The following is a 12,514-nucleotide window of genomic DNA, read 5'->3' on the forward strand; positions in this document are numbered from 1 at the left end:
ATACAGGTTTGTCAAGAGGCAGGTCAGGTGGTCTGGTATTCCCATCTCTTTCAGAGTTTTCCACAGTTTATTGTGATCCACAAAGTCAAAGGCTTTGGCATAGTCAATAAAGCAGAAATAAATATTTTTCTGGAACTCTCTTGCTTTTTTGATGATCCAGCAGATGTTGGCAGTTTGATCTCTGGTTCCTCTGCCTTTTCTAAAACCATCTTGAACATCTGGAAGTTCATGGTTCACGTATTGTTGAAGCCTGGCTTGGAGAATTTTGAGCATTACTGTGCTAGCGTGTGAGATGAGTGCAGTTGTGCGGTAGTTTGAGCATCCTTTGGCGTTGCAGAGGTTACACCTGGCCTATTTGGGGACTGCAACTCAGTGCCCAACACGTGACTGGGACTGCTTTCCATATAGCGTCCACACAAAGACGGTTTACCTGCGTGTGCCTGCTGCCAAGAGGGCCCACTGTGGTTTCTGGCTGTATGTCCAAGGTGGCTGGAATGTCTGTTCCACAAGCACAGCAATCATGCAGCCGATTGTCTGGGCCGGAATCCAGTTTTGTTTTCTGCAGTTCTGGATTGTTCCCCTTCCTGTCACTCTTCCCTTCGTAACGCATTTACCTTATGTGCATTACAAGAATGGGCTGCAGTCATCACTTTCCTGGACATTTCTTGTCTAGTGAGCTGCACTGCATCTGGGGCACCCTGGCACCCTATCTGTCAGCAATCCTTAGGCAGAGAAACAACATTAGGATTCCACTGGTTTTTTTTTTTTTCAGTTTTTAAGTCAGATTTCATTTTATTTCTTACTACCCATGGTAAAATAAACTCTTCTAAGATTTTTAAAAATAGTGTAAGTTGGTAGTCACCTGGAAACCATTTATTAACTAATTAAACACTAAATCCACGAAGAAAAAGTACCAAATGCACTCAAGGTCAAAATGAAACAATGACTTAACACTTGTATGCCTTGACAAACCAGCAGCTCCTGGTAAAATTCCTGATACTCAAGATAGATTGAAAAATAAATGTTCTGTTAATTTCAATGTTGCCTGTAAGCAGATCTCAACTGATCCTTAGATGATAAGGTTAAGATTATGCCTATTGGGGGGTGGGTGGGGAGCTGAAATAACCTGGGAATTGTAAGAGGTGGGAAGTAATCCAATTAACAGAAGCGTTGAAAATATGTGATCTTACAACAAAGTGAGTACCAATTTGAAGAATGTCTATGGGCACTTTCTTCTCCAAATAGAGAGCAGAGTGAATACAGGGAATTAATTTTTAACAGTACTCCTAGGATCTAAGGCAACCATACGTCTGGGCCACTAAACTCTCCAAAGCCTGAATATTAAGAAGTTCCTTGCATGGTAATTATTCTAATATTTTAAATTGAAAAACTAATGCAACAGTCAACAAATCAGCCTCTAGTTCTTCATACTCAATCCACAAAAAAAGCTACGTAATTGTGCCCTCTTTATTTAGGGTTTTATTGCTGGGGGAGTGCCACAGCTTGCAGCACGTGGGATCTTAGTCCTTACTACAGATGGAACCCACACCCGCTGCAATGGAAGCACTGAATCTTAACCACTGGACCGCCAGAGAACTGCCCTTTTTAAAAGATGCAAACCATTTGCCCCTGTGCAAATGAAGCTTACCTGACTTCAACAGGCTGGGCCTGTCACAAGGCAGAAAACTGGTATTGAAAAAGGCGGGTGACACACTCATTCGGTCTGGAGTGCCTCTTTTCAACTGCAGTGAGCTGGTGTCCTAACATTGAAGACTAACCAGTGAAACCACTGAACAAAGCCCATGCCAGTAGAGGAGAGGGGCCTTTAGACCTGATGAAGAGTTGTCCAGGCCGTTCTTTTATTCAGTTATTTTCAAAATATTTATTTGGACATGGTATCTTCGATCTTCATTGTAGCATGCAGGAACTTTTTTTTTTTTTTTTCCTCAGTAGACACATGTGGGATCTAGTTCCCTGACCAGGGATGGAACCTGGGTCCCATACATTGGGAATGTTTAGTCTTAAGCCACTGGACCACCAAGTTCCTAGGCCAATCTTTCCTTATGTCTATTGTTCTTAAGGAAAAGATTCCTCTAAGGTGAGCCAAGCTCAGCGGCTCATTTTAACTTAGAGCAACTCTGCTGCTTCACGAGTTGTCAGCCATCTGACAGGGCTCGCCTAAGTCAGCTCTCATTCCAGCAGTGCTCTGCATCCCTGCTTGGGAAGCTCCGAGGGAAGCAGATGAAATTAATTAGGATACAGCCCATCAAAGCCAAGGCAAGTATTTTTATCAGCTGTGTACAGAGACCTTCCCACAACCATGGCAACGGCCACCAAAGAAGTATTTTTACCACTGAGAGGTCCATAGTCATTGTCCTTTTTGACTCACTCCTCTCTTCAGCTCTCTGCCCTGACAATCTCAGCCAGTCCACCATGTTTATTCTCCCAGAGGCACAAGGATTTCTTTTGAGCTTATTTTTGTGGTTTAGCCAGCCAACCGGGAAATCAGGCCTGCTGGGATAGAAGGTAAAAATCAAATAAACAATCCTCTGAACGTCTAGGAAATGGCTGCTGGGCCTTCAACTTCAGGAGACAGCTGTGCTCTGCTACGCAGGGTCCTCCTTGTCCATCGCCACGTCGTCGCTGGTATTCTGCAGCTGCTGTGCCTTTGGCCCCGCGGGGAGGATGCTTGTGACGGTGCGGAGCAGAGCTTCGATCTGCTCCTCTGTCAGTCGTTCCTCACTCTACTCCACCATCAGCTGGATCTCAACAGCAGTCACAAGCCTGTAATTCAGCAGCTGAAGCTTTTCAGCTCTGGTCAACTTGTGGCTTTTCATTGCTGTGAGAAATTCTCTCACAATCTCAGGACTCTGGTGCCTGCGTGGTGTTTTTGACATGTATTTTAATGTTTCATATGTGACAGTGTGTTTTCAATATGTATTTTAATGTTGCATATGTGATAGTATTCAAGTTCTGTTGCCCAGAACTGTGTTTATTCTTTCCACTTTCTTTGGCATCCTTCACTTCCATACCCCCTCCGCCTCTTTGCCTCAGGTCAGCAGCACACACAGAGCTTCAGGTCGCCCCACCACGGCTCCTGGCTTAGGATTCCACTTTAAATCACCTGGGAAGGGAGACAAGCCTGGGCTGTTCGAGAAACCTCATAGCCAGAGTATCTGCCAAATACTCTGTATCATTTCTGTCGATCCTTTGGGATCTTGCCTTTATTTATCAGGAATCACATTTCCTTGAGGCACACCTAGAAGATCCATATCTTCTTGTGCTTTCATTCATTCCTTTCTTAGATGGGCTCCCTGCAGACCTCCACTCAAACATTAACTCTGTAAGATCACCGCTTTTCTTACTGCCCCCAACAATGGCTGGTAAGGGAAAGATAATTTGTACCACGGAGCTATTTTTCTAGGTGGGGACATGAGGCCTGGAATTGCTACAACCACTTTCGGTACCATAAAGGAAGCTAGCCTGTGGATGAAGCCAACACAGGAGGGCAGAGTCAAAAGAACGCCAGAGAAATGGAACTGAATCCTGATGAAAACATTTCTGAGGCTTATAATCCTCTTTTCAGTTTTCTGAGCCAATGTTATCTTTATTGCTTCAGCTAGTTCGTTGGGGTCCTTTAATGGACCGGAATCTGGTGGTCCGGAGTCGACGATAAGAAAGTGAAAGAAGGGAAGAGACTAATATTCCCTGGGTTATGCAGCAGGCCTCTGCGCTCCAGGGAATCAGCCAGAAAGAAAGAGAGAGAGAGAGAGAGAGAAGGACACGGGGACCCAAGTCTCTGGTTGAGCAAGGGTGCTTTATTGAATTCTGTATGAGTATATATACCATATTACAAGGTAGCTTCTTCAGATAAAGATCAAAAGACCTGACTTGACAAGTTACCATGGAAACAAAAGGCAATCCATATCAAAAGAGGGTTGTAAATAATCCCTTTCACCAAATGGAAAAGCTAATGAAGGAAATCCTATGCAAGCATCCCATCTCTATGATCTCAGTCCTGGGAGCTGCTTGCCTCTCCTCTTTCCCCTGAAGGGACTGATAAGGAACAGAAGGCTCATGATAGATAGGAAATAGCACGCAGGAATCCTACTGTTAAACATTCCCTGACACTAGTTTAAGGAAGATTTTGTTCCTTCCACCTAAAGAGCCTTAGCTGATTGAGGATGCCCTTCACAAGCCCCTGCTCCCTTCCCATCTCCTGCCTTTCACTTCCGAATGTCCCCATCTGCAGTTAGTGAGCTCAGTCCTCCACAAGACTAAGTGCTGCTCCATCTGCCCTAAATACTGCCTCACATATTCAGACATACGAGCTCTGTGATTCAACTCAGATCCCACCTCCTCAGAGAGGCTTTTCCCAGTGATCTATGTTGTGCACTCCCTCCCCTTCCGAATCACAGTACTTGGTTATCTAGAGTTCTCATCACTGCCTGGAGTGTTCTTCCTGGTGTGGGCTTGTTGACAGTCTGTTTCTTGACTACAGGGACATTGCCTGGCTCATTCATTTTTCCTTCCCAAGTGTCTGGCATGGAGTAAGTGTTCAATAAACACTTGCTGAAGTAGCGAATGGGTTCTCGCATCTATACACTATGCGTGAGGGTCCGGCCAGTGTGGAGGTGCTCAGGGCTGTGTCTGGATGGCAGCCGTCTGCTCCAGGGCCTTGTCCTTGGGCCCCAGGCTCTCTTCATGCTCATGCAGCTGTGTCTTCCATGTTGTCTGGTTCTGCTTTCTCAAGAACCTGTTTCTTCTTTGCGAAGAAAACAAGAGAGGGTTCTGGCTGTCCAGTTGTGTGCTTAGAATTTGGAAGGTGGGGATAGAGATGAGGAAGATTTGACTTCATGAGAAATGAACAAGAGACTAAAGGCAGCCAGGTTTGCCTGGGTCTTGCACTGTCCTCCTCATTATGGTGTATTTGATCTGCAGAAAGCTGGGATCTTCCTCTGCTAGGCCTCAGAGGAGGGCAGGAGCACTCTGGGCTTCAGTTCAGTCAGTTCAGTCGCTCAGTCGTGTCCGACTCTTTGCGACCCCATGAATCGCAGCACGCCAGGCCTCCCTGTCCATCACCAACTCCTGGAGTTTACTCAAACTCATGCCCATCGAGTTGGTGATGCCATCCAGCCGTTTCATCCTCTGTTGCCCCCTTCTCCTCCTGCCCCCAATCCCTCCCAGTACCAGGACTGATCAGAGCAGAAGGTTTCTCTATTTATCACAAATCTCATTACAGAAATGCAGCTGACTGTAGGTCTAAAAATAGCCCATACCCTTCCAACCCTGATCCACCCATAGGCTCAAGGAATGGTCCGTGCTCACTGGCCGGGGAGCCCTTCTTAGAAGAACTGCTTGTCCCACGGATGGTTCTGAGTCTTGGGTCCTGCAACAGAGAGAAGTCCACCTGGGTGGACAACCCCTCAAGGCAGCCCTTGGTAGCAATGCTCTGGACAAGGCAGCAGCTCCAGGATTCACAGTTTGCATGCTACCACCACACAAGTCAAGTCGACAGTTAAAAGGAAAAAGCAGAAGGCTGGCTAAGCAGTCATGGAAGAGACTCTGTGTGGGAGAAGGGCACACAGCAGGCTTCAGATATACTGGCAGTTTATTGATTTGGACGGAGGTACAGAGTACTCATTCTAAAATGATTCTTTACATACATTTAAATGGCACTGACTTTCTGTATGCATGTAATATGTTAAAAGTTTTTTAATTAAAGGAAAAAAAACCACACCAAATGTGAAAGGCTAGAAGTGGGCGATGGAGCAGAAATGAAACTGAAGAGCATACAGAAGGAAGAGGTGAGCGAAGGCGGGAGGTGACGACTTGGACATGGTGATGTTGGCCTCAGTTTCTCTTCTTCTGTCTGGATCCTGGTTCTGCTTCTAGGTGCCAGAGCCCCACTAGCATGCCCAGGATTGAGATACCTTAAATACAGACAGACAGGATTAGTGGCCGACATAAGCACCATGCTTTCTTATATTGCTTGTATAACGCTGGTCCTTAAGGCAGGGACAGCTCCTGTGGGAGTTCCAGGGTCACTCAATACTTACTTGCCACCGTGAGGGGTGCTATGGTGGCAATTGTGGGAGTCCCGGTCCCAAATACAAACAGCTCAAACACGAAGTGCCCCACGGCAATGAAGAAGGTCAACAGCGTGATGTAGTAGAGCCTACAGGGGAACAGACAGAAATGGGACTGAAGGTACAGCTTATTCAGTGCAGAGGAAGTGGTCAGACTTGAAACACACAAATCAAAACCCAGGAAATGACTATGGCTAAAGAAAAAGGAGACTTGGTCCTGTGAAAGACCTGGTTGCTTGATCCCATCAACTTTATTCATGTCTAGGGCAAAACTGAAGCTTTCAACTGCTAAATTGAGAGGAGAATGACCCAGCCATCCAGAGTGGCTTTGTAAGTCTTAGCCAGGTGGTGAAACCAGTGATAGTAAAGCAGAGTCTGGAGTATGGCAATCCTACATAGTGTAGATGATTTTGGATCAACCACACTTACACGTTCTACTTGCTCAAATTGTCTTGACTCTAATCCAAGCCCGCTTTGCACGTGTCTGGTCAGGGGCTGGTCAGCGCTCATCTGAAGGATGCCACCGAATGAAGGGCATGAACGAGGAATGGGTGGTAAGGGCATTTCTGGGGCTTTTGGATGCTTTTGCAACATGGGCGGCATCTTAAAATACTTTGCATCTTAACCTAGCAAAATGGTCAGAGGGAGGACACAGTGACAACCTCACAGGAAGAGAACTTGTTCCTCAGTTTTGACAAGGAGGTGGGGAAGACAGAAGTTATAGGATGATGGGCCAATTTGATTGCTGGTATCTTTTTAAAAAACTATTTCATAATTAATTCATTTAAAAAATCAAATTAATTTATTTAATCAAAAATTTTAAAATTATGAAATACTTCAAACATACAAAATATCATACATAATAGAATTTGTCTCTATACAACCAATACCCTATTACGTCAAATCTCAGTGTCTTGACATTCTTGCTTCAGATACATTTTTCCTAAGAAATAAAATATTACAAAATTCAGTTCAAGTTTCCTGTGGATCCTCTTTCCACCCTGATCCCATTCTACTGCCTCCCTTCTCCCCAGAGGAAATAATATCTTAAGGTTGATTTTTGTTATTCCTGTTCATATTTTTACACACTTAATAAACATGTATGTAAGGGTTGATTTTTTTTTTTTGAAGTGAAAGTATTTTTTTTTTTTAGAGAAATACACGTTAAATGGGCAGAATGCAGACTGTCTCAGAAAGTAAGAGCAACTGGGAATTGATTTCAAATTTCTGGTTAGGGAGGGGATAGAATCAGAGAGCATATCAGAAGCACATAGACCAAAATCCCAGGCTTTAAAAATAAAGTTGGAAATAGAAATCAGCATTTCCAGCTGTCCTGTGTTGGGTGAAGGGGAAATGAATGGGTAAGAGAGGTAAAGATAAGTCTCAGCTGTCTCAGCTCATCCCCAAAGCACAACAAACAAAAGATACTACCCTTCTACTTGTCAGTAACTCTTCATCATGGTAAAGGTTGTTAAAATGATTGAAGTGAAGTGAAGCCACTCAGTCGTGTCTGACTCTTTGTGACCCCATGGACTGTAGCCCAACAGGCTCCTCCGTCCATGGGGTTTTCCAGGAAAGAGTACTGGAGTGGGTTGCCATTTCCTTCTCCAGAGGATCTTCCCAACACAGGGATCAAACCCGGGTCTCCTGCATTGGAGGCAGACGCCTTACCGTCTGAGCCACAGGGAAGTCCCTAAAATGATTATGCAGTCCTTACTCCCTCCCAGTTACCCTGAGAGGGTGCAGGAGTCTCATTTTCTACATGAAGGGACTGAGATGCAGAGAAGGTCTATAATAAACTTGCTGCTTCAAAGCTATTACCAATAGAAATGAGACCAGAGCCTATTTTCCAGTTTTCATTCTTGGGCCTCAGAGTGTTTCCACTAAATCATGTTGCTTCCAAAAACACATGTCAATCTAGAACAAGTAGTCCATAGTTTCAGGTTCAAAAATACGAAAAAATAAAGTTGAACAGATCACAGTACTAATACCTCTCAAATCCCACTTGTCCTAGTTTAAATGAATTGAGTCTCTAATACACAGATCTACAGAATCAGCAAAAAAAAATCATTGCTTTCCAGGGCTACTAGAAGGAGACTTAATCAATGTCATGTGGAAGCATCTGGTACAATAAGAGGGGCTCAATAAATATCACCATCTCCTCTCTTGCCCAGGTGCTGAGAGTCTGGCTAACACAAAATAATTTTAGTATGAAGCTCTTTTGGTGGCCTCATTTGGGGACCTGAGCAGTTTCCACCTTGATTGAGGTGATAATTGGTGCTGGAAAGAAATCTTGAGCCCCTTCCAGTGGCCAGTTCGGATTACAACAGTATGTAGTCTGTATGAGGACTTCCCAGGTGGCAAAGAGGTAAAGAACTTGCCTGCCAATGCTGGAACTCAAGAGATGCAGGTTTGATCCATCCCTGAGTCAGGAAGATCCCCTGGAGTAGGAAATGGCAACCTGTTCCAGTATTCTTGCCTGGAAAATACCATGGACAGAGGAGCCTGGTGGCTACAGTCCATGGGGTCGCAAAGAGTTGGACTTGAGTGTGCACCCACACATGCACGCAGTCTGTGTGAGTCCTCTGAAGAGGCAGAATACAGAGGAGTGCTCAGTTCTCTGTGACCCTCACTTCATGACTCTGTGTAAACACACAGCTGTTTACTGGTGGGCTCATGATGTCATGGATTGTGATTTTTTTCATCCCTGCCTCTCAAGGAGGAATGTGAGAATAAGGTATGTCATGGCCTCTCTAAAAAGAGCAAGCACACTACCTCTTTAGTAGAAGAAAGGCTGATTCGTTAGGAAAGAAGTAGAGGGATATGAGGCAGGCCACTGGATCACAACATAACCAGTTTGCTTGTGTCCGTCTCAAAGATTTTTTAAGATTTAAAGACCTTCAGGACTGGAAGGAATGGTACCTAGTAATCTTTTATCTTCACATCCTAGGTTACTGTATCAAATCATAGGCCATATGATGGAATCATAGTGCATCATAATAGTGCTTCTTGACTCTGGGCACTTATTAGAATCAACCGAAGAAATTTTATCGAATTACCCAGACCAGGATACCAGATCAGTTAAATCATACACTCTGGAGATGGGCCCAGGAACCCCTGGTACTATCTAAAGCCTTGCCTCATTGATTTTAATCATAAACAAGTCTCCAAGGGAGGAACACAATGGCTCTGCTTAGCACCCATTGCCAACACAGGGAGATGCTGTTCCCTCCCTTACATACATTTTGTTGTGAATGTCGATGGCGCAGAGGCCGCGAACCACTGATGAGAGCAGCATCCAGATTCCGAAGGTCCGAGCTTGGAGGCCATTCACTGTGCAGCAGAAACAAGCAGGAGTGTTGAGAAGGGTGGGTCAGGGTTCCCTCCAAACTCCTCCAACTTCACTGGAGGAGTCAGAGAGCTGAGCCTGTGATCCCTTTGGCTGGGCAAGTACAGGCTCTGAGGCTGCACGTGGGAACTAGAAGGAATGGAAAGAATTCCAGAAGGCGAACTGGTTCACCTTTTCAAAGGCCTACAGTTGAATGGGCAAGTTACAAGAGTAGAAACACAATGAGTAGCCCGCTTCAGCAGTAACTCCTGGGTTAGTGGTTTATGGCTCTGCCTGGAAGCTGCTCTGGTATTGGTGAAGCCCAGTGAGTCTGAATCAGGGTATGTGTGGGGCAACACGGTGGAGAGAGGTCTGTCAATACAAGATGCCAGGAGGTCAGCAGACTTTCAGTGAGGCTGATGCAGGAGAGAACACAGAAATACTGAGCTCTGTCTAGAGAGCCACACCTGGTCTATAAGAGACCCAGGTCCCTGGATCTCCTGAATTCAGATCTATATTATGTGAATATATAGGCTGGTTTCCTGTGCGTGTGGGAAGGGAACAAAGTACTGGTGTTAGCCAGGGCCACTCTGCTCTTGCTAGCTTCATTCTGGCACTGCTGTGCTAAATTTCTTGTCCAGAGAGCTTAAATCACAGTCCATCATAACAGTGCTTCTTGACCCTGGGCATTTATTAGAATCAACTGTAGAAGTTATAAAATTACCAAGACCTGGATACAAGATCAGTTAAATCATATAGTCTGGAGGTGGGCCCAGGAACCCCTGTTATTTTCTAAAGCCTTGCCTTGTTGATTTTGATGTACTGATATTGATCTATGGTGTAAAGCAAAGATACCTTCTTTGCTAGTCTGGTGAACAAGAGACATTTTAAGGGGCAAGACTCACAACCAAAATACCTTTCAGTATTTTCCTTTAAGATTTTTCAGCCTTTGGAAAACCAGATGGCAACACCAAGTTCACAAGCCCACAGATCTTTAGATGGTAGTCATTTTGAGAAAAAAATCCCATATCCCAAACTAATATCTAGTGGTTAATCCTGGAGAGCTATATCCTTTCTTTTTTTCCTTTTCACATTTTTTATTAAGCATTTTGATAGCTTTTCTGATGAAAAGACAGGAAATTTCTCTTTTCTCTTTCTATATATGTCTCTCTGAGTGAGAAATAAAAGTGGAGTATCTCAGTAATCCTAACCAGAGTAGACATCAGGTAAAATTCTTCCACTGGATGCTCCAGGGTCCTGCTATCACCAGCAAAGTACCAGGAGGTCATTAGGGACCTATTTCCAGGCTCTGTGTGCATGCAGGCCTGCGCAGGCTCACACACACAGTTCTGCTCACCTAGATGCCCTTCGGCAAATCACATAACCCCTGGGCTTTTCTGTCTCAATTTTAAATTCAAAGGGCTAGGCCAGATGACCTCTAAAAACCTGTGTTCCTGGACCACCGGAGGACACAGAACTGGAGGGTGAAAACTTCAATTGTTCCACCAAGTTTTCCAGGTTCTCTAAGCCTATTGTACTTGAGCTTTGTTCAAAGTGAGCCTTAGCCTGCTTACTTTCATTTTATACCCAGATGTTGCAGAAATGTGAGCTAGGTCAGAGCCTGAATCTGGGTTACCTATAAACGTGACACACAATTGTCACTACTATGAAAGGGTGCTGCAGCTCAAGCCACCCCACATATCAGAGCAAGGAAGCACATGCTGAGATGTGCAACCACTCTCTACAGAGAGACTTAGGACAATGGGGAAAGCCATCAGGGGCCTGCGGAAGTTCTCTTTTTGAAACCAACCTGGGATATCTTTTCAGGGTCTGTGTCATGGTTTAAGAAGACCTTGGCTTAGTAATTCTCCATATGCAATGTAGGGTATAAACGATATGCACCATGACCTGATTTCTGAAAGAAGCTAACAAGAAAACCTTCTTCATGGTTTCCTATCAGGCAGCAGAGTCATCAAGGAACTCTGTTTCCTCACTTGTCCTTGTAATGGTATTTGTACAGACCAGCTGCCGAGGGCAGTGTAAAATGAAGGGAAAGGTATTCAGAGAACCTTGCAGGCAAAAAGACCAACTGTTATCCACCAAGTCTGTTACTCTAGTAGCTGAGGCTCGATAGCTTAGGCAGCATCAGAATCACCCTGGCAGTTTCTAAAAAGAACTTCCTGTGACCCATCCAGGGGGTGAAGGATTCAGTAATTAGGTCTGGAGAGGGAAATGGCCGTCTGCGTTTTGTTTGGTTTTAGTTTTTCACAGCTATTGTGATGTACAGCCAGGTCTGGGACCACCACTTAGGCCACTCCCACAAAGGATGCAGATTTTTGCTTTCTTACCCAGGTCTGGCTTGCTGGTATAGATCTTTTCATAGAGAAAGGTGTGATCTCGGAAGCCCTGCAGCGAGGAACCCATAGCTATGACAGACGTCATCACCAGCCAGCTTCGTAACACGTTCAGGAATCGGCTCATGGCTCCCCTCCAACCTGAGAGGGCTTTTTGCCTTGGAAACAAAAGCAAAGGGCAGGAGACAACAGATGGTTAATGTGCTTCAACCGTACGCTCTGCAGTTAACCTGTGTCCCACTCGTGAGGGCTGTACTACTCTCACTTCGTCAGTCATTTCATAAACTCTTCTCCCAAGTACCTGAGGCTCATCTACCCCCATGCACCCTTCATAGGGTTGGCACACTGCCTTTGAATATCTACCTTAAATCAAAGTGTGCTGACCAGAGTAAAAAGGCTAAATAATGCAGTGGGTGGAAATGACAAACCCACTGGGAAAAATGGAAAGAAAGGAAACAGAGGAGAGGAAGGTGTCCAAACATCACTATAAAGAAACAAAATGGACTTTGGTGTAAGATTTACGGAAATTAGTCTCAATATTTCATCATACTAATAGTGGTGAGTCAAAAGTATACTCTGAAATAAGTAGCACCATGCTTATTTTTTTCTAAGGAATTTCCCAAAATATTAGCCTAAATCAGAACTCTCATCTCTTGGCTGAAATCAGTCCCCTGGGATCTTTACTTCTAACCTGGTGCTTCACATCATTCTTTTGAAATGCAAGTACCTCAAAGCTGATTATA

The 12,514-nt window shown here is 44.7% G+C and overlaps 1 protein-coding gene and 1 pseudogene across 4 annotated transcripts in view; both read right to left on the minus strand.

Moving 5' to 3' along the window:
- Positions 1–2,606: 2,606 nt before the first annotated feature.
- LOC122705075 lies at positions 2,607–2,837 on the minus strand (annotated as a pseudogene).
- Positions 2,838–3,807: 970 nt separating this feature from the next.
- The window catches only part of LOC122705456 (ergosterol biosynthetic protein 28 homolog), a 28,906-nt gene continuing 20,199 nt past the window's right edge, over positions 3,808–12,514 (minus strand). For all 4 annotated transcript variants that reach the window (XM_043920854.1, XM_043920853.1, XM_043920852.1 and 1 more), the window contains 4 exons: positions 11,766–11,929; positions 9,332–9,422; positions 6,060–6,178; positions 3,808–5,933 (listed from right to left, as the gene is read on the minus strand). In XM_043920854.1, coding sequence (XP_043776789.1) covers positions 5,854–5,933; positions 6,060–6,178; positions 9,332–9,422; positions 11,766–11,898 — 423 coding nt within the window. In that variant the 5' untranslated portion in view covers positions 11,899–11,929 and the 3' untranslated portion in view covers positions 3,808–5,853. The remainder of the gene's footprint in view (positions 5,934–6,059; positions 6,179–9,331; positions 9,423–11,765; positions 11,930–12,514) is intronic.

Source organism: Cervus elaphus, chromosome 12 (genome assembly GCF_910594005.1).
Source record: "Cervus elaphus chromosome 12, mCerEla1.1, whole genome shotgun sequence".
Taxonomy (NCBI): Eukaryota; Metazoa; Chordata; class Mammalia; order Artiodactyla; family Cervidae; genus Cervus; species Cervus elaphus.